The following is a 23,240-nucleotide window of genomic DNA, read 5'->3' on the forward strand; positions in this document are numbered from 1 at the left end:
TTGATGCTTTTGAACTGTGGTGTTGGAGAAGACTCTTGAGAGCCCCTTGTACCGCAAGGAGATCCAACCAGTCCATTCTAAGGGAGATCGATCCTGGGTGTTCATTGGAAGGACTGATGCTAAAGCTGAAACTGCAATACTCTGGCCACCTCATGCGACGAGTTGACTCACTGGAAAAGACTCTGATGCTGGGAGGGGTTGGGGGCGGGAGGAGAAGGGGACGACCGAGAATGAGATGGCTGGATGGCATCACCGACTCTGTGGACATGAGTTTGAGTGAACTCCGGGAGTTGGTGATGGACAGGGAGGCCTGGCTTGCTGTGATTCATGGGGTCGCGGAAAGTCAGACATGACTGAGCGACTGAACTGAACTGAACTGAACAGCAATGGAGGGTCTCTGAAGAGATGAACTAAGTAGAATAAGATAGCCTATTGTTCAATTAATAAATAACTCATAATGATAGTTACTTGGAATTCTTATTTATCCCAATAACATACACATTGCTAATACTTTAATCAAAGGGATCTCTCTATACCTATTTAATTCAATAATTTCCTGCCTTCAAATTCTCTCTTCTCAAGTCATCTGTATAAATCCTTACAAAATATTGATTTCAAGTCACCATAACTCTGCCTATAGTCTTACAATGAGCCTTTCTTGTCTTTAACATCAAGTCCTATTTTAGAGTGGCATTCTTATTCTTCTAAACTGCTAACTGAATATCTTGTTCCTGCAAATAAGTTCCACTATTTCATTTCCCACATACTTTTTTCCCTTACCAAACAAATTTTAAGTTTTCATTATAGGTCAGCTTCATGATATTTCCTTTGTAAGAACATTTTCTTGATTGATTAAGCACACCACAATTTTTCCCTTATCTACAATCCAGTTTACTCTTTATCTCTAAGAATAGGTTGAAAACTTGATATATATGACTACATTGTTTCACAAATTGCTTTATTTATGAGTGTTCAGTTACTCCAAAAAATTATACATTACTTAAAGCAGAAATAAATGTTCCTGGATTTTATTCTCCCATGACCTCTAGAACAAGGTTAGATAATCAAGAGTGCTAATTAAAATTTGTTGACATCTCCTTCTACCTTCTAAATGCTGGCTTTCCCAACTTCCATCCCCTGAATCTCTCAGGTCCAGGTAAAAACAATCATTGTAAATTCCCATGAGAAAATTAATATATCTTCCTGTTGTGAACTAAATCAAACCACTTTTGTTGTTGAAAAGATCCCATTGAAATATGATTTCTTGGTCAATTCCCAAGTCCCTACAACTTCCATTTTATCTACAGCTGCTACACAGCTAATGATTCACCTCGGTCATTTATTTATATTTAAAACTAATTCCTCCACATTCAGTCGCTCAGTCACTTGACACTGTGTATACTATAAAGCCCTGATTCCGCTACAGAAGCGGTAAGCAAAAGTGCTCTTTTCTTTTCTTTTTTCCTGTGTCTTTCCTGCTTCCACCTTCTAACTCTGGAGGGTTAGATCATTAAAACAGTTTGCACATGTTGGCATATACGAAGGGAGAATTCAAATAGAAGTGGGACTAAGCCTTAAGAGACATATACTTTAGAAGACAAGGTAAAATTTTAAGTCATGTAATCATGTAATTACAAATATTTGTAGGAGGAACATACTCCTATTTAAGGAAAAAAAGAAATAAAGAAGCAGTTGAATGCCTTTCTTTGGGATAATGGCTATGTTGCAATATACTTGATACTCAGTCTTCTTCAGTTCAGCTCAGTTCAGTCGCTCTTTGTGACACCATAGACTGTTCATCACCACCCTGAAACTTGCTCAAACTCATGTACATCGAGTTGGTGATGCCATCCAACCATCTTATCCTCTGTTGTCCCTTTCTCCTCCTGCCTTCAATCTTTCTCAGCATCAGAGTCTTTTCAAATGAGTCAGTTCATCGCATAAGGTGGCCAAAGTATTGGAGTTTCAGCTGAATCAGTCCTTCCAATGAATATTCACGCCTGATTTCCTTTGGATGGACTGGTTGGATTTCCTTGCAGTCCAAGGGACTCTCAAGAGTCTTCTCTAACACCACAGTTCAAAAGCACTAGTTCTTTGGTGCGCAGCTTTCTTTATAGTCCAGCTCTCACGTTCATACATGACTACTGGAAAAACCATAGCTTTGACTAGACGGACCTTTGTTGGCAAAGTAATGTCTCTGCTTTTTAATATGCTATCTAGGTTGGTCATAACTTTCTTTCCAAGGAGTAAGCATTTTTTAATTTCATGAATGCAGTCACCATCTGCAGTGATTTTGGAGCCCAGAAAAATAAAGTCTGTCACTGTTTCCACTGTTTCCCCATCTATTTGCCATGAAGTGATGGGACCAGATGCCATGATCTTAGTTTTCTGAATGTTGAGTTTTAAGACAACTTTTCACTCTCCTCTTTCACCTTCATCAAGAGGCTCTTTAGTTCTTCCTCGCTTTCTGCCATAAGGGTGGTGTCATCTGCATATCTGAGGTTATTGATATTTCTTCCAGCAATCTTGATTCCAGCTTGTGCTTAATCCAGTCCAGCATTTCTCATGATGTACTCTGCATATAAGTTAAATTAGCAGGGTGACAATACACAGCCTTGATGTACTTCTTTCCCTATTTGGAACCAGTCTGTTGTTCCATGTCCAGTTCTAACTGATGCTTCCTGACCTGCATACAGGTTTCTCAAGAGGCAGGTCAGGTGGTCTAGTATTCCCATCTCTTTAAGAATTTTCCACAGTTTGTTGTGATCCACACAGTCAAAGATTTTGGCATAGTCAATAAAACAGAAGTAAATGTTTTTTCTGGAACTTTCTTGCTTTTTCGATGATCCAGTGGACCTCTGCTTCCTCTGCCTTTTGTAAATCCAGCTTGAACGTCTAGAAGTTCACGGTTCATGTGCTATTGAATCCTGGCTTGAAGAATTTTGATCATTACTCTGCTAGCATGAAAGATGAGTGCAATTGTGCAGTAGTTTGAGCATTCTTTGGCATTGCTTTTCTTTGTGGTTGGAATGAAAACTGACTTTCCAGTCCTGTGGCCGCTGCTGAGTTTTCCAAATTTGCTGGCATATTGAGTGCAGCACTTTCAGAGCATCATCTTTCAGGATTTGAAATAGCTCAACTGGAATTCCATCACCTCTGCTAGCTTTGTTCATAGAATGCTTCCTAAGGCCAACTTGACTTTGCATTCCAGGATGTCTGGCTCTAGGTGAGTGATCATACCATCATGATTATCTGTGTCATGAAGATCTTTTTTTTGTATAGTTCATCTGTGTATTCTTGCCACATCTTCTTAATAACTTCTGCTTCTGTTAGGTCCATACTATTTCTGTTCTTTACTGTGCCCGTCTTTGCATGGAATGTTCCCTCGGTATCTCTAATTTTCTTGAAGAGATCTCTAGTCTTTCCCATTCTATTGTTTTCCTCTATTTCTTTGCATTGATCTTTGAGGAAGGCTTTCTTATCTCTCTTTGCTATTCTTTGGAACTCTGCATTCAACTGGGTATATCTTTCCTTTTCTCCTCTGCCTTTTGCTTCTCTTCTTTTCATAGCTATTTGTAATGCCTCCTCAGACAACCATTTTGCCTTTTGCATTTCTTTTTCTTGGGGTTGGTTTTGATCACTGCCTCCTGTACAATGTCATGAACCTCCATCCATAGTTCTTCAGGCACTCTGTTTATCAGATCTTACCCCTTGAATCTATTTCTCACTTCTACCTATAATCATAAGGGATTTGATTTAGGTCATACCTGAATGGTCTAGTGGTTTTCCCTACTTTCTTCAACTTAAGTCTGAATTTGGCAATAAGGAGTTCATGATCTGAGTGACAGTCAGCTCCCAGTCTTGTTTTTGCTGACTTATAAGGCTTCTTAGTTTGGGTAAATATCAACAAAACTAACTTTCTTAGTGTTTCTGGTAGGTCTCAATCGGATGAATTTTATCCATAAATATGTTAATGATTGTCTATAAATTTATAAGAGTTTTGCAACTGTCAACTTAAGTCTGTCCATAATATTGCTTAAGAGCCCATGTCACTTATATGTGATATAATTTTTAATGTTGTTTCGCTATGGATAATTTTATTTATGGAAATCCATACTTTCAGTATGGATAAGTTTCTAAATGACTAAACCTGTGTGTGTGTGTGTGTGTGTGTGTGTGTGCATGCATTTAACACACAATCAGCCCAGAGTAAGTGCTTCCTTAATGTGAGTTCTTATCTTTAAAATTACACAGGCTAATCTCATTTGGATTGTCCATTAGCACTAGGAAGGAAAGTGCTGTTTTCAACATCTATGACTTAAGTGGTACTTCACCATGATCCCTAATATCCTACCTTTCAAATCAATATAGCCAATGAAGGTGGAAAGAATACTAAAGATAAGTTTTCCTAGAGGAAACAAAGTCTATGAAAATGAACCTGGGAAATAGAGCCTTTGCTTCAATAGAATCATATTTTATCTTGAATTTGTTTTTCTTTTCCTTTGATGCAGATTTCCAACTATCAGTCAGGACGATGGATGTGGCGAACGAGTCTACAGTTTCTGATTTTGTTTTGCTAGGACTCTCTAAATCCTGGAAGCTACAGACATTTTTCTTCGTGGTGTTTTCGCTGTTTTATGTGGCGACAATGGTGGGTAATAGCCTCATAGTCATCACAGTGATAGCCGACTCTCATCTGCACTCCCCCATGTACTTCCTGCTCACCAACCTTTCCTTCATTGATATGTCTCTTGCTTCCTTTGCAACCCCTAAGATGATTACAGACTACCTCAGTGGACACAAAACCATCTCCTTTGATGGCTGCATCACCCAGATATTTTTTCTACACCTTTTTACTGGCACTGAGATTATTTTACTAATGGCTATGTCTTTTGATAGGTATATTGCAATATGCAAACCTCTCCACTATGCTTCAATCGTAAGTACCCAGATGTGTGTGGCCCTTGTGGTGGCTTCCTGGGTTGTAGGAGTCATGCATTCACTGAGCCAGGTCATATTTGCTCTCACATTGCCATTCTGTGGTCCCAATCAGGTAGATAGCTTTTTCTGTGACCTTCCTGTGGTGTTCCAACTAGCATGTGTAAATACTTATGTCCTGGGCCTCTTTATGATCTCAACAAGTGGCATCATTGCCTTGTCCTGCTTTATTCTTTTATTCAGTTCTTATGTTATTGTCTTGGTTACTATCGGAAATCGTTCTTCAAAAGGAACATCTAAAGTTCTTTCTACCTGCACAGCTCATTTCATTGTTGTCTTCATGTTCTTTGGGCCCTGCGTCTTCATCTATATGTGGCCACTAAGCAGTTTTCTGATAGACAAGATTCTATCTGTGTTTTATACCATCTTTACTCCCATTCTGAACCCAGTAATCTATACTTTGAGAAATCAGGAAGTGAAAACATCCATGAGGAAACTGAAGAATAAGCTTCTAAATTCTAACAAGGCAACTCCATTGCAATAATTTTAGTTTTAACATCTAGTTTTATTCCTGGGTATTAATTGCCACATTTTTTTGTGTACACAGTACACGTTAGGCTTTTATTCCTCAAGTTATTATCAACTTGAAACAGCCAAAATTTGTGAAATCACAAGTTCATGTTAAAACTATCCTCATACATGTATTTTAAATACATTTTAAATTTCAGAAAAGCAAGCTGGCAGAAGCAAATTTTTCCAGATGCAAAGAATATCTATAAAAATGTCAAGAGTGATTGCTTCAGTTAGGAAATTCAATATTAGCATTCTATTCATTGGAAAAGAGGAATAGAAAATGAGAAGAGGAAGTATTGATCAAAAGATAGCTAGAAGATAATGACATTTACATACAACTAACAACTGAGTTACTCAGAGAACTCTAAAGTATGACAATTAGTAAATTTCTGTATGCCTTACAAATTCAATACTGCTGTAGGAGTAGCCTCTGATCAATCAACAATGATTATCTATGCACATTCCTGACATTACTACTTAACATTAAAACAAATTTGTGAGTTCTATTAAAGAAAGTCTGAGTGTATTTCATTATAAATGTTGATGAAGTCCAAAGTGAGTGCTGTAAGTAGACACTCACTTTTAGCTAATAAGAAACACATTCATGATAACTCCTTCTCATAATACAGACTGAAAAAAGAGGCTAGAAAATTCTGCCAGTAGAAGATATTATGAAATGAGTTTCAAAAGAGTACACTTTGCTTCATACAGACCCTAATGTCAGTTTAATGCCTGGAAAGTTGAAACTGGAATGAAATGAAAGATACAGTATATGACAGTGAATTAATGGAAAGTTTATGCTTTTCTGTAAAGTATTATATTGTTTTACACTTTTGTTAAATTACTTCTTCCTCTTAATATTTGGATGCAAAAATAAGAAACTTGTGATTAGTAATACATTGTCAATATAATACGTATATTTCTGTCAGGAAAGTTTTTTGTTTTGTTTTTTCTAATACTTTTAAGTAAGTGCTAGGTTCTAAGAGTCGGACACGACTGAGCGACTTCACTTTTACTTTTCACTTTCATGCATTGGAGAAGGAAATGGCAGCCCACTCCAGTGTTCTTGCCTGGGGAATCCCAGGGACCGCGGAGCCTGCTGGACTGCCATCTGTGGGGTCGCACAGAGTCGGACACGCCTGAAGCGACTTAGCAGCAGCAGCAGCAGCAGCAGCAGGTTCAAATAGACTGAAGGTACACAAGGTATCATTACCACCTGCTGGCAGATACTGGAAATGCAGGCGTTGAAAGTCATGGTATCTCCTGGATGCTTTACTTTGCAAATCATTGGCTTGCTGCTACTGCTGCTGCTAAGTCACTTCAGTCGTGTCCGACTCTGTGTGACCCCATAGACGGAAGTCCACCAGGCTCCCCCGTCCCTGGGATTCTCCAGGCAAGAACACTGGAGTGGGTTGCCATTTCCTTCTCCAGTGTGTGAAAGTGAAAAGGGAAAGTGAAGTCGCTCAGTCATATCTGACTCCTAGCGACCCCACGGACTGCAGCCTACCAGGCTCTTCCATCCACGGGATTTTCTAGGCAAGAGTACTGGAGTGGCTTGCCATTGCCTTCTCTCAATCATTGGCTTAGTTGATGGCAAATCTTAAAGAATTAATTGTTATTTGGAATTTACTGAATTATACTTATAAAACATGGTGTCCAATATATTATCCAATTTGTATTTACAAGAAGAAAGATCAGTTACCACCACAGTGTTTGATAAATATCAAGTTGTTATTCTTTCCTGGCATTATTGAACAAACAGAGAAAACCAAGAATTATATATGCATTAAATACCACTAACGAGAGAATTTAAGAAAATGAAATTCTTAACTTTTCATTTTAAGCCAAATGATGAGAAATATGATTTTCTTCCTTAGTGTGTGTTTTCAATTTTATTAATTAAAGTATTAAACTAAGGGATGCTTGCGGTTTAAAAGTGTGATATTGTGTTTAAACTAGGCATTTTTGAAATTGTTGACTAAAATCATCTGCAGTATTAACACAAGAATAAAATGTGTCTATAGCTGCAAAGTAATAGCTTAATTCTATTTGAAATAGGGATACAGATGGACAAATTTTGGTTGTATGCATAAATTTTCTCTGTTTCAGTTACATGTGCAAATATGTTCAGGATTAAAGAACTCATTTATATAGAATTGAACTCATTTATATAGAATATTTCTATCTGTTGTTTTAGAAATGCTCGAAGTAATGCTTTCAAATAATATCTTTATTTGAACAGGAATTATGTGTTTAAATGAACTGCTTTTTGAAAGGTAAAACTGTGGAGTCTTTTTAAAGGGATGTCATCAATCTTCAGTGCTTATGTGGATAATTCTAAAACCCAAGGGCATTTGCCAAACTCAACAGTATAACTCATCAGCTGATAACTCTGTAAGGCAAGTCAATAATGAGATTGAGTAGTTGGATTGATAATAAGTTTGTCTAGCTGAGAATGAAAACGACCATAGATAGCCTCTGGACAACTTCCATATATAAGGAGAACTACCACTTTCTCTGATTGCTCAGCGTGAGAAGTCATCATACAGGATACTTCTACACATTACATAAACACTAAAAACTTAATTAGGAGCCACTGGTGGATTATTTTATTGCCGTGTCTCCTCAACATGCTGCTGACACTCTTTAACCAAGGGTAAATACAGTCTAATGGCCACAGGCTCCTAAAACAGGTAAGATGGTGCCATTTGCCATTAGGGTATCTAAAGGCAGAAACAATGTTTTATAAAGCAGGCTAGATGAAGAGAAACCAGTATAAACATACCAGGTTGAGGATAGCTTTAAATGATCTGAATTTCCAATAACACATTTAAAGGAACATCGGGACATGGAGAATTTACAAGAAGAGTATGTTGACAAACAACTTCACATTCCTTTAGGTGTTTGGGAAGCTTGACAATACCAAACCTATGAGTTCTTAAAAACTGTAAAAGCTGTTTAGTACAATTAAGCAATATTATCAAATGCAGGTGAAAAAAGAAAACTGTAAAAGTCATGTCTAGATGAAATGACAAAATGTAAATTGTAAAACACTAAGGAATTGGATATAAAGGAAAGTTATGACCAACCTAGATAGCATATCAAAAAAGCAGAGACATTACTTTGCCAACCAAGGTCCGTCTAGTCAAGGCTATGGTTTTACCTGTGGTCATGTATGGATGTGAGAGTTGGACTGTGAAGAAAGCTGATCACCGAAGAATTGATGCTTTTAAACTGTGGTGCTGGAGAAGACTCTTGAGAGTCCCTTGGACTTCAAGGAGATCCAAGCAGTCCATTCTAAAGGAGATCAACCCTGGGTGTTCATTGGAAGGACTGATGCTAAAGCTGAAAGTGCAATACTTTGGCCACCTCATGCGACGAGTTGACTCACTGGAAAAGACTCTGATGCTGGGAGGGATTGGGGGCGGGAGGAGGCGGGGACAACAGAGAATGCGATGGCTGGATGGCATCACCGACTCTGTGACAAGAGTTTGAGTGAACTCCAGGAGTTGGTGATGGACAGGGAGGCCTGGCATGCTGTGATTCATGGGGTCTCAAAGAGTCGGACACGACTGAGAGACTGAACTGAACTGAACTAATGACAATAAAATCCAAAAATGATATACACTTTATATACTTCCAAAAATATTTGAGGAACATTTCAAAGTATTATACAGTGTGATGATGGTGGATTTGCATTGAAGGTTAAGGTTTAGACCCCTCCTCTGCATGCGTTTCTTCAAAAGCTCTGGAATGGATCCCAGCAACAACTTGTCCACTAATTTTGATTCTTTTTTTCTTTTAGAAGTCACCTTATATTACCTAAACTCTAGGCTCTGCAGAACCTGGATCTACCCTGAGTGTAGAGGTTAGACTTCTACAAAAATGTTAGACTCGGGCATGTTTCTACCAGGGTTAAATGCCTGTTTTACTGCTTGTTGGTGCTGTAAACTTGGGCAAGATACATAACGTACCTTTGCCTCAGTTTCTGCATCTGTAAAAGAACATGGTAATGGTACCTACATCACAGCGTTTTTTAAGGAATAAAGGAAGTTATTCATATAAAGCACATAATATGCATTCAATAAATGTTATTAAAATATAATTCTAAACAACTCTGGGTATTTTTAAGGAACTTGGTACTTTCCTAAGCTAACAATTGACATGTTGAATTTGACAGGTAAATTTTTATTTTATAAATTTAAAATATTTGTGTCTGTATTGTTATTGTTGTTGTCCAGTTGCTAAGTTGTATCTGACTCTTTGCGACCCCATGGACTATGGCCTGCCAAGTTCCTCTGTCCATGGGATTTCCCAGGCAAGAATACTGGGTTGCCATTTCCTCCTCCAGTGAATCTTCCCGACCCAAGGATTGAACCCACATCTCCTGTATTGGCAAGCGGATTCTTTACCACTGAGCTACCAGGGAAGCTCCTTATGTCTGTATATATGTACATAAAATTAATGTGTGTTAATTAACTAGGAAAATTAAAAGTATCTTCCACTAGAAAACTACACTTGTTCTAATATTAATTCAAACCTCTAGAAACTTGTTTTTCTCACTGGTAATAATTTTTGTGAATCAAGAGAACTTCTAAATTGTTGTTTTACTACTATGTGATTGCGTCTATACAATGTATAATTATGAAATAATTGATCTTAGACTGGATTTTCACCACAATTATGGCCGGAATAAGAAAGGTGATGCTTGATCCTCTGTATTATTAACGTGAAGACATAGATAAATGCACAGTTAGTGAATACTAACTTAGATAAGTATAACTTGTATATGAACTTGTGTTTATGTGAAGAATTTTTCTGCATTGATAAAGGCATGGGATAATGCGATTACTGGACTCTGGTGCCAAGTGGAAGAAGTTGTTGGTAGATGCTATCATTTCAACATGTTTATACTCTTTGTAGATGTGTTTCCAAACTTAAACAATGACCAACAACAATGAAAAGCAAAATAACCTTGCTTTTCAAATGAACTTTTAAACAAAACACTTAAAGCAAAATTGACGGGAAAGTTGAAATAACCCTATTCTCTTCCCATGTTTTCCTTATTATTTTACTTGGTTATTTTTGGATGCATGCATCCAGATGGGAAACAAGGAGGAAAACGCAGTCATGTAAATATAATTCATGTGAACGTCTTGCATTTTTATATTTTACTCTGGTAATTTACTCTCAGATGCCAATAAAATCCACTGAGCAATTTGACAGTCTTTCTTATTTGCTCCAGTAGTGATGATTAATTTATAAAGATCAGTGTACTTCTTATTGTGAATTATGTTCAATGCTATTAGTTATACCATGAGGTAAATATGCACAACTTATGATGGATTCAGAAGAACCGACATCCAAATAAGTTTGGAACTGTGACATGGATCATGGGTTGATGCAATCTGTATGGTTGCTGGTATAATTTAGTTGACATTGTATCTGCTTCTTTCTGATTTTTGTTAAATACAAACATGTATACATATACACATGCACGAATCCCAACATCTATTAATAGCATGTACTAAAGTATCATGTTTGTGTTTTATATTTTACTCTGGTAAGTTACATTGTCAGTGTATGGAGATTTACATTTACTATCTCTTTAAAATTTGCTTTGTTATTCAAGCAAATATTCAGGCCTAGAGGGTCCAGGTTTTTTCTTATCTCTAGTAGCCTTTTTATGGTTACTAATCTCTAGCCTATCAGCAATTTGCCTGACCCTGTTTTTTGCCTTATAATTGTGCTAAGACTCTGAAGCCATCAATAAAAGTTCAGTTTTCCCCTTTTCATCATCCACCACCCACCAAAGGAAACTGAAAGGAGAAAGTGTATCTTAGACTGAAAATGCTAGTGCTTGAAAGCACACTCACAAATTTGTTTTAATCCAATTAAATATGTATCTATTAACTTTTTCATCTTGTCTGGTATAATTATATTACTTAGCCTTCAGTGAAGAAAACTGAAACCACTGCTCCCATTGCTTCCTATAGATTGAACTACCCCCCGACTCCACAAAGAGGTCTGTGGAAAAACTGTCTTCCATGAAATCAGTCCCTGGTGCCCAAAATGTTGCGGATCATTGCATTCAGTTCAGTTCAGTTGCTCAGTGGTGTCCGACTCTTTGCGACCCCATGAATCACAGCACACCAGGCCTCCCTGTCCATCACCAACTCCTGGAGTTCACTCAAACTCATGTCCATTGAGTCGGTGATGCCATCCAACCATCTCATCCTTTGTTGTCCCCTTCTCCTGCTTTCAATCTTTCCCAGCACCAGGGTCTTTTCAAATGAGTCAGCTCTTTGCATCAGGTGGCCAACGGATTGCAGTTTCAGCTTCAGCATCAGTCCTTCCAATGAATATTCAGGACTGATTTCCTTTAGGATGGGACTGGTTGGATCTCTCTCCTTGCAGTCCAAGGGACTCTCAAGAGTCTTCTCCAACACCACAGTTCAAAAGCATCAATTCTTCGGTGTTCAGCTTTCTTTATAGTTCATCTCTCACATTCATACATGACTACTGGAAAAACCATAGCTTTGATTAGATGGACTTTTGTTGGTAAAGTAATGTCTCTGTTTTTTAATATGCTGTCTAGTTTGGTCATAGCCTTTCTTCCAAGAAGCAAGTGTCTTTTAATTTCATGGCTATAGTCATCATCTGCAGTGATTTTGGAGCCCCCCCCAAATAAAGTCTCTCACTGTTTCCATTTTTCTGCATCTATTTGCCATGAAGTGATGGGACTGGGTACCATAATCTTAGTTTTTTGAATGTTGAATTTTAAGCCAACTTTTTCACTCTCCTCTTTCACTTTCATCAAGAGGCTCTTCAGTTCCTCTTCGCTTTCTGCTGTAAAAGAGGTGTCATCTGCATATCTGAGGTTATTGCTATTTCCCTCAGCAATCTTGATTCCAGCTTGTGCTTCATCCAGCTGGCATATCACTGCATTAGATATTTACCAAACCACTGGAACAAACAGAGAAGTAGGACTTGGAGGTTACTACTAGTGTTGTTGGGTTCCAGAATAGACCCCAGTAGTGAGATTTGAAGGTCAAAAGCTTCGATCCTTATGCTGCTGCCACTGCCTCACTATCCTCAACACCCATGCAGCTAGTGCAAAGTCACTAGAATACAGGTCAGGCTGCCACAATTACTTCTCTCTTGCATCTCATCATCTTGCTCACCAGCAGTGATTACGTTGGTGCTAACATCTGCCTCGAGCCAGCCTTCTTAAGCTCATGTGGGTGCATCTAATTGGTGGAACCTAATTTGCACAGAAAACCTTTGCTAAAAACAGCAGTTTATAGATTTCAAGTTTTTTATGCAACAGAAAACATCCTGGAGGAGGATGGATTGGAGGCTGAGTCAATCAATAATGTCTGTCATACTAATATTCATTTTTTATCACCATAACCTTTTTGTTGTACAGTAAAACCAAGGTTAAAAAATACAACAAATGCATACCCTAATGAAATATAAGGCACTCACGATTATAACTACTTCTCAGATCAAAAACAGAACTTCAGCCCAGAAGCCCTTGAGAACTTATCCTCATCAGTAGAGATCCTATTTGGATCCTGGAGTCATTTTGTATCTGCTGTCCCTATCTCTCATTTCACACAGGCTTTCACAAATGGAGAAAATTAAGTCTGCACTGAAGCAATTAATTTTTCTGCAAAGAGACTACATGGCTCTTCTTTGCTCTAAAAGAAAACAAAGGAAATAGGTGAATATATTGTGAACTAGCTCAAGCAAGGCAGAGATTGACCTTTCTCTGTGCCTATTTTACCTAAATCTCAATAGTAAAGCACACACACCCGAAAGAAAGGGGAAAAAAAACATTTATACAGACTGAGGGCTTTCTCTGAACCAGATCACTACTCCTTTATCTGTGGTCTAGGGCAGGTGTCTTCAAACTCCGGGATAATGCCTGATGATCTGAGGTGGAGCTGGTGTAATTACGACAGAAACAAGAGAGTGAGTGAAAGTCGCTCAGTCCTGTCTGACTCTTTGTGACCCCATGGACTGTAGCCAGCCAGGCTCCTCTGTCAATGGAATTTTCCAGGCAAGAATACTGGGGTGGGTTGCCGTTCCCTTCTCCAGGGTACATTCCCAACCCAGGGATTGAACCCAGGTCTCCCACATTGCAGGCAAATTCTTTACCATCTGATCCACTAGGGAAGACCAAGAACACTGGAGTGGGTTGCCTTTCCCTTCTCCAGGACAATAAAAATAAAGTGCACAAGAGATGTAATGCCTTTGAATCATCCTGAAACCATCCCCAACCCCTGTTTGTGGAAAAATTGTCTTCCATAAAATCAGTTCCTGGTGCCAGAAACATTGGGGACCATTGGTCTAGGGGATAGCTATTTCTGGCTAATTATGTAAAGTAATCTGTCCACAGTACAGTTTTGGCCTCTTGGACTAATGGTTCATTTCCTTGTTCATTGTTGTAAAAATGTTTCATAATGAAATAAACTTTCAAACATTGATTCACATTAATGTTCTAACCTGCCTGCACTCTAAAAATGTCTGCTTTAAGAGGAAAAAGGTTACCTTCTGCCACTGAATGTACTAGTCAGCACTTCCAATTCACATAGCAATGCCTCCATCTTCTTTATAAATCACCTGCCAACAACAGCAAAACAAGAATGGTAATATAAGCATTAATAAAATGCCAACTTTTCAGCTTTTTCTTAATTTCCAAAGTCTATGAAGATTCTCTTAATCCAAGATGCTGTTTAAAAATACTTTCTCATTAACTTACAAATCAAATGGTTTTTCCAACAATTGTGGAAAAAATCTGCAAAGATTCATCTACAGAACACTAACTCCTGAAAACTAAAGAATGTGTGCTCTTTCCAGGAATTCACGTACCATTTACAAAAATGTAATTAACATGTGGGCTTTAGAGTCTCAATAAATACAAGAAATTCTATTATTATACAATGCATTATCTAATTACAATTCAATAAAATATGAAATGATAATAGTCTTCCCTTCCCAACCCCCTTCCCCTTAAAAAAAAAAAAAAAAAGAACCCTGGGCCTTTGGAAATAAGAAAAAGAATTTTGTAGGTAAGTCATGAGTTTAAAAAAAACATAATGGCAATGAAAAAAAACATTTAGAGCTTGGTAATACAAATAGGGTACTATGCTTAGTCACTCAGTCATGTCCTACTCTTTGCCACCCCATAGACTGTAGCCCGCCAGGCTCCTTTACCCATGGGATTCTCCAGGCAACAATACTGGAGTGGGTTGTCATTCCCTTCTCCAGGGGATCTTCCCAACCCAGGGACTGAACCCAAGTCTCCCACATTGCAGGTGGATTGTGTACCATCTAAGCCACCAGGGAAGCCCAAGAATACTGAAATGGGTATCTTATCTCTTCTCCAGGGGAACTTTCTGACCCAAGAATTGAACTGGGGTCTCCTTCATTGCAGGCAGATTCTTTACCAGCTACCAAAGTTCCAGGGAACATTTTTAGTTATAAATACCATGTTAAAATATAGATAAAATTGTAAGCTTAGTGTTCTATAAAAGAAATTAGCAGTGGGGGTTGGGGGGCTTCCCCGGTGGCTCAGTGGTAGAGAATTCACCTGTCAATGTAGGAGACACAGGTTCTATCCCTGATCTGGGAAGATCCCACAAGCCACGGAGCAACTAAGCCCATGGGCCACAACAATTGAACCTGTTCTCTATAGCCCCGGAACCCACAGCTACCAAGCACACACATTGCGGCTACTGAAACCCAAGTACCCTAAAGCCCGAGCTCCACATTAGGAGAAGCCACTGCAAGAGAAACCTGCATATTGCAACTAAAGAGTAGCCCCTGCTGGCAGCAACTAGAGAAAAGCCCAAACAGCAATGAACACCCAGGACAGACAAAAATAAATAAATCAAATTATTTTTAAAAAAAAGGAATTAGGGAGAAAAAAACTAATGAAGAATGAAAGAGTAAAAGGATAAAAATTATAAAGAAGTAATGATAAAATTTATAAAGAGCAGAAAATAATGAAATTTCCTGTGGCTCTTTCTGTGAATCTAGCTTAAAACCAATGAGGATACTAGAAGAAAAGGGCTTCTGCAAAATTTTGTTTCTGAACAACTATAAAATCCAAATATCAGTTTGGATTTTATGAGGATAGCTGAACTACTAAGAGTGACATGAAATAAGGAATTATAAAGATCAGACTTTACACAATAATTAGACAGTGGAAAATGCTAAGTACAGAAGGTAGGTTGTTGCTTCTGAAGCTGAAGTTGAATGTATGTCAGCAAGATTGATGACTGAGAAGGTGTGGCATCTAAAGTGGATTGACAGCTTATAATTGACAGCATAGAATCGGGTCTTCTATTTTTCTACTCTGACCATCTCTTCACTGGAGTGTCCAATTCATTTACATCTAATTCGATGATTGATATGGTGCAGCTAAAAGTTGGTGATTTGATTTCTATATGTCCCATGTCTGTCTGATCATGCTACTCCCTTTAATAATTCAGTGCTTTCCTCCCAATGGCTTTTTAATTTTCCTAGGAGAAAATTTAACACTATGTAATATTTCTTATATAGGTAAATCCTATACACTCTAGATTTAAGCCATATTACATTTTGTTTAATGCTTTAATTTTACATCTTCACCAAATTTTGCCTCTCTACATATAGACACTGGCTTATTTTCTGATTAAAAATGTTCCCAATCTACCCACCAACCTGGCTGAATTTGGCTCATTCTTTATATATCAGCTGAAATATTCCATAAATTTCTTAAGACCATAACTTCTATAATGTACCCACACCACTCTCTACTTCTTCTGTGGTAAAACAAGTACGATTTTACTTTAGTTCTTTGTTAAGACACCTACTCTCTGCCTTAGAATATACATATACTGTGAAGTCAGGAACTGTATTATTATGTATCCCAATGTATTCCTAACTTCTAGTTCAGTAACTGAAAATTAGTATTCAATGACCATTTGATGAAGAGATGCACTAATACGTTGTTATGAAATGAGTTCAAATTGACTTGGACTTTAACTCAAGAAGCTTTTAATACAGGACAACAAAAGAATCTATATAACACAAAGAATCTGTAATATAAATATAGTTAAAAGCAGAAGTCACTTTTTAACTTCTTAATAATTGAACATTGAGGAAATATACAAGACACAAGAAAATGTCTACATGTTCCTCTCCATGTATTTACTACCCAGCTTCAATTCTTATCAACATATGTCTCATTGTGGTTTTTTCTCTATGCTTCAAAGTAAAATTGCTGAATGCAAGGGTCAATGGTGTATATGATTTTATAGATACTGCTAACTGCACTTCTATAAGTTTCTGCATTTTGCAACCCACTTGCTGTATATGAGAGTGTCTCTAGCCTGGTCAAGACAGTATGATAAGAAATCTTAAATTTTTGCCAGTATGTGACAGATGATATTTCAGTATAGTTCTACTTTTAAAACAGAAGTTCTTCAAATAAAAACAAATGACTTAGTGCATTTATCAGTGAAAGAAAAACATTTTGAGTTGGTCAAAAAAGTTCATTTGGGTTTTTCCATAACATCTTATGGAAAACTCCAAAGTAACTTTTTTGGCCAACCCAGTAGTTCTTGGACAGGCCAAAAAAAGGAAAGAAAAGACCAGGACTGAATAAAATAAAAAGGACCTATGCTATCCATGTAATCATTGGAGATTAGAAAATTGGCCATCAATTCACATGCTGAGGAGATTAAATAATTAAAGAATGTTATATAAAAGTAGAAGATGACAGGTTTACCCAAATGAATTTGTTAATTTCCTAAAAAAGCATAAGTTACCACATTTTCTTAAGGAGAAGAAGAAAACTGAAGACGTCAATAGCTATTTAACACAATGAAAAAGAGGTTAAAGATGCTACCTTATAAATTACAGGACACATTCAATTTTAAGTACAAAATCTTCCAAAACCTCAAAGAACAGATAATGCCAGGGAATAAAAATTCTTTTCTGAGTATTTTGACTCATTTTATGAGTCTTTCATTGTCTCAGCACCAAAACTGGATGTAGATAGCACAACTTCAAAACACTACAGGTAAGTTTCACTTGTAAATCTATGTGTAACCTACATTAAAAAATGAGAACATCAAACCCAGGTTATGATATTCTCATATAATATGTTATAAACAGGATTTATGCTAAGTATGCAAATATATTCACATTGAATGCTCTATTAATGATTTTTAATAGTTGAGATTAAAAGAGGACTTTATTATATATTCTTATTGTGGGGGATCAGATGTTCTCTGCTGAGTTTTTCCATATTCTCATTAAGGTGGAAAATATCACTAAAGATTCAGTTCTTCATAAAATATTTCATAAGTTCTTGTGTCAGATTTCCCTAAATCAATTTGAAACACAGTGCCTGTCATCAGTGGAGGTAAGATGCAAGGTCAGAGCTCTGGGAGCTGAGGGAAAACGGAAAATGATTTGGCTCTCTGAACTGAAACCATTTTCTCTATTCAACAAACCAGCAAACGCCTAATGACAAAGAATCACCATGGGACACATTAGACCTCCCACAGTCCCAGTTCATTCCCTAGTCCTGAACCAAATAGAGAAATAATAAATTGAGCAAAAGGTGAAATAAAGTGTTGTAAAGAAGAGGTGGTTTGTCTAAGTCAATATTTTTTTTTATAGTTTTACATCTGATTCAGCTTTGTTATAGGAGCATTTGATTTGAAAGAAACCAAAACTTGTTTCAACTTTCTTGAGATCTGCAGATAAGTAAACTTGGTATGTTTTCTTCATTTAGTGTCAAGCACTTGCTTGATCCACTTGCTTGGGATTTCTTTCTTTAAAAAGGGTTGGGACTTTAACTAGAGAAAGAAACTTGAAGCAATGACTTGTGATGCTTGGACTTACAATTTAGTTGAAATTCTTTTGCCTCAACCACATAATATTTACATCCATGTTTGTCTGGCACATAAAATTTTACTTTGATTATGATGGAAAATGGTTTAAGGATCTGTATCTATAATATTTAAGCTAAATTTTAAATTTTATTTTAAGGTCTTCTGAGCAAAGGAGGTTTTCTAGAGGTATATCCATGTGCACGCTAAGTTGCTTTAGGTGTGTCCGACTCTGTGTAACCCCATAGACAGTAGCCTGCCCAGTTTCTCTGTCCATGGGATTCTCTAGGCAAGAATACTAGAGTGGGTTGCCAGTTCTTTCTCCATAACATTTTGTATTTATAGCAGTTCATCCCAGTCCAGTCCAACACATAGACAAAAATGGCACTCAGTAGGATACAGTGTTACTCTCCCTGAGGATTTCTGGCATTTTTCTTCTCCTTCTTCCACATTCATTAATTTCTCATTCAATTTCACGAACAGAGAGTTGTCATTTCATAGGCGACAGACAAAATTAAAAGGTATGATCAAGAATGCTTACTTAGACCTATACTTACTCCTTTTGGATACAAATTCCCTTCCCCACAAGAGAATGCAGTAGAGGATGCCCGTTCCACTCCAGGTGACAGTTCAGTTCAGTTCAGTTCAGTTCAGTCGCTCAGTCGTGTCTGACTCTCCACGACCCCATGAATCACAGCACGCCAGGCCTCCCTGTCCATCACCAACTCCCGGAGTTCACCCAAACTCATGTCCACAGAGTCGGTGATGCCATCCAGCCATCTCATTCTCCGTCGTGACCTAAATATCCTTTGGAATGTTTAGGTTATTTCATCACAGCATTCATTGTTCATTCTCTTGATTATTTTTTTACATTCACATTTTTGGGAGAATCTTTGCAAAGCGTCAATTAACTCGTCTAGAAAATATTATCAGAGAGTAAAATTTTCCAGGCTAATACATTTTAAACTTAAACTTATCTCTTTAAGCTTAATGCATTAACCAAATATATATGACCTCCTATCTTTTTAACTAGAAAGGGCCCTTATTATCAAGTTCATTTATGGTACATTAAATAATATTAAATGTGATTTTACATCAACTGTCTAAACTCAGCTCCTGTCATCTTCCAATCTGGATAATTCCATTTGTCACAAACTCTTAAACCATACTTTTTAGATTCTATTAGAGACTCTATTATCAAGGATTGTGGTAAGGGTTTTAAAGCCCTGGGATGAGGTTCTGGATGTGTTGCTGACTAGTAATATAATATTGAGCATATTAGTTAACTTTTCTAATACTCAGTTTCCACATATGAAAAATATGGACAATAATCTCCTCCTCACCAGATTATTATAAATACTTTATTGCACACAAAATGTATGTGAAAACACTACCAAACTAAACAGTTTTGTCCACTGACATTATGCTTTTTACACTATTTTTTATAGATACTGACCCTTATCACTTCTAATTATAACATAGAAAATGAAAAGTGAGAATCTTTTTCTTAAAAAAAAAAACAAAACATATTTTTTTTAAAGGAATTCTCAAAGTCTTATCTATCTTCTTAAAAGCTCTTTCTGCATTCTTCCAAAGAAGCTGCAGAGAGAACATAGTCAGAAAGGATTATTTTATAATCTATTGACAAAGTGTTTATTTGCTCAATTGTGTATTATCTTGTTATTCATGTTTTCACTTATTGCTTATCTCAACTTTTGTCTAATTAGAAATCATTGTGTAGCTGGATATTTTTTAAAGGAGATATCTTATTTCACTAGGTCTGAGAAATTCTAGACAAAACCTAGAAATTCCATATACTGAATAAAAGTCATCTTTTGGAAGGTTTCTGAATTGATAAGTGAAATGCTACACTTGGCCTTCAAATTATCTATGTTAATAAATCAGATCTTTGCATTTCATGGCTGTCACCTTATCTGTTGATATTCTGTACTATATTCTGGTCATCTCAGTTTACTTCTTTTCATATGATACAATGTTAGCTTCAAAGGACCATATTTCAAACCAAAACAGCTATAATAACTTCAGAGACAACATATATTAAATGGTTTTAATGATGTGGTAGTGGAAATTAAGTAATAGAGAAAGGACAGAGGCAAGAGGAGAGAGACCCTCACAGTAAAAATCACAGTTCTTTTCCTTGTAAGTGTGGCCTCTGAGACTTCTCTAAGAATTGAAGCTGCTTGTGGATAATCCCAAATGGATAATGAAAATTAGCCAGGCAAGAAGGCAATACAAAATTCTGGATACCTTAGCTCCTCCTATTAATTGTTGTATTTGCAATGTAGATTTATTTTTTTGCTTAGCATCATATTTGACCCACAAATGTATAAAATAAAGTGTTGATTTACTGTATCTGCACTTCTTAGCTATCCTTCATCAGTAAGGATAATTGAGAGAAGAGTCTCTTTGTTAAAATTATAGATAAAACATTTTCTATTAGGAGCAACTCCAGAGCATTTTAAATGAATGTTGAGAAGAATCCTTTAGGATCAGGGTCTACTTTTCTTGCTCTTGATAAAAATCAATGTTTCTCTTTGTAGGTACTTCATGAACCAAGAAAATAATTCTAGGGTGGCTGAGTTTGTGTTGCTGGGGCTCTCCAGTTCCTGGAAGCTCCAGTATTTCTTCGTCAAGTTGTTTAATTTCTTGTATATCCTCATTGTGCTGGGAAACCTCCTCATTGTACTCACAGTGATCTCTGAACCTACCCTGCATACACCTATGTACATAATGCTCAGTAATCTTTCCATTTTTGATGTCTTTCTGGCCACTTATGCAACCCGCAAGATGATTCATGATTTCCCAAGACCATCTCCTTCGAGGGCTGCATGGCCCAGATATTCTTACTCCATGTCTTTGCTGGTGGTGAGATGGTGCTCCTTGTAGCTATGGCATATGACAGATATGGAGCCATATGCAAACCTCTCCATTATGCAACCATCATGAACTTGTGCAAATGTACAGGTCTGGTAGTAGGCTCTTGGGTGACTGGGGTCATACACTCCTTGAGCCAACTAGCTTTCACTGTAAACCTGCCCTTCTGTGGTCCAAATGTTGTGAACAGTTATTACTGTGACCTTACTTTGGTCATCAAACTTGCCTGTATGGATACATATGTCCCTGAAGTGTTGATGCTTTGGATAGTGGTCTCATGGGGGTGGCTTCATTCCTGCTCTTGCTGGTCTCCTACGCAGTCATCCTGGTCACTGTGCAACGCCGTTCCTCAGTGGACATGACCAAGGCCTGCAGCACTCTGACTGCCCACATCACTGTGCTTACCCTCTTTTTTGGGTCCTGTATCTTCATCTATGCCTGGCCTTTCAGCAGCTTCCCAGTGGATTAAGTCCTTTCTGTGTTCTCTACAGTTTTCACACCTATACTGAACCCCATTATCTACACATTGAGAAACAAAGAGGTGAAATTGGCAATGCGTAAACTGAAGACCCGCTATGTATGTTCCAGGCTGCCTTCTCAACTCTCTCCCCTAAGACTAGATGTGTTGAGGTGAGTAGACAGAAATATACTCAAGGAAACACGGATTGTCTCCTTTCTTGGTGACCACCATCGTTTTTTAAAAATACTTTATTTGCTTAAAGTGATAAAGGTAATACATGTTCTTTGTTAAATATCTATAGTAACGAAGCTTATGTACAATTATGCATTCTCTAGCTACAATTATTTTTGATATAGTTTTATAGTTTATAGTTAATTTGCTTATATTTGCAGTGACAAGATATTTCACAAACTATTGTATAATTTAAATTGTATGAGTATGTCACCAGCACAAACACAAACACATAGATCAATGGAACAGAATAGAGAGCCTAGAAACAAACACATGCACTTATTGTCAATTTGTTATTGTTTAGTCGCTAAGTCATGTCTGACTCTTTGTGGCCTAATGGGCTGCTGCATGCCAGACTTCCCTGTCCTTCACTTTCTCCTGGACTTTGCTCAAATTCATGTCCATTGAGTCAGTGATGTTATCTAATCATCTCATCCTCTGCTGCCCTCTTCTCCATTTGCCCTCAATCTTTCCCAGTATCAGAGTCTTTTTCAATGAGTTGGCTCTTCTCATCAGCTGGCCAAAGTATTGGAGTTTCAGTTTCAGCATCAGTCCTTCCAATGAATATTCAGGGTTGATTTCCTTTAGGATTGACTGGTTCAATCTCCTTGCAGTCCAAGGGACTCTCAAGGGTCTCCTCCAGCACCACAATTCGAGAGCAGTCACGGTTCTGCACTCAGCAATTCTTCTGTGCTCACAACTGCACGTGAGTACTGGTAAAAACATATCTTTGCCTATTCAGACCTTTGTTGGCCAAGTGATTTCTTTGCTTTTTAATATGCTGTCTAGGTTTGTCAGAGCTTTCCTTCCAAGGAGCAAGGATCTTTTAATTTCATAGCTGCATTCACTGTCTGCAGTGATTTCTGGTCAATTAACCTACAACAAAGGAAGCAAGAATATACCATCGAGAAAAGACAGTCTCATCTATTCAAGGCACAACCATTTACTTTTCTGTATTTTGTTAGCAGAGGAAGAATTATTCAAATAAATAGTGTTTTAATTTCGGGAACATTTCTGTCTGTTTCCTTCTTCTCATTTTATAGTAATTAATCTGTCCTCCTGCAATTAAAATTTCCCTCTTCAAGTATTAATTAGTAATTCTAATAATAATATATTCTCCTTTTAAGTAGTCTTTTCCCAGTTATTTTTAAGGGATATTTGACCAATACATACATTTTATGTATCAGAATATGTGGTAGAAAACACCATTATAATAGCTAGTAGAATATTCACCATGCGAGAGGTATTGC

General features: G+C 37.3%; 1 protein-coding gene and 1 pseudogene across 1 annotated transcript; both read left to right on the forward strand.

The window, feature by feature from the left end:
• Positions 1-4,534: 4,534 nt before the first annotated feature.
• Positions 4,535-5,482, forward strand: LOC148776574 (olfactory receptor 4K2-like). The gene has a single exon (XM_088840204.1). It carries the CDS (start codon positions 4,535-4,537, stop codon positions 5,480-5,482), a length of 948 nt encoding a protein of 315 aa, XP_088696330.1.
• A 15,469-nt stretch (positions 5,483-20,951) lies between these two features.
• On the forward strand, positions 20,952-21,933 carry LOC148776575 (olfactory receptor 4K15-like; annotated as a pseudogene).
• Positions 21,934-23,240: the final 1,307 nt, after the last annotated feature.

Source organism: Moschus berezovskii, chromosome 9, assembly GCF_049115385.1.
Source record: "Moschus berezovskii isolate FMDL1 chromosome 9, NW_MosBer_1.0, whole genome shotgun sequence".
NCBI lineage: Eukaryota > Metazoa > Chordata > Mammalia > Artiodactyla > Moschidae > Moschus > Moschus berezovskii.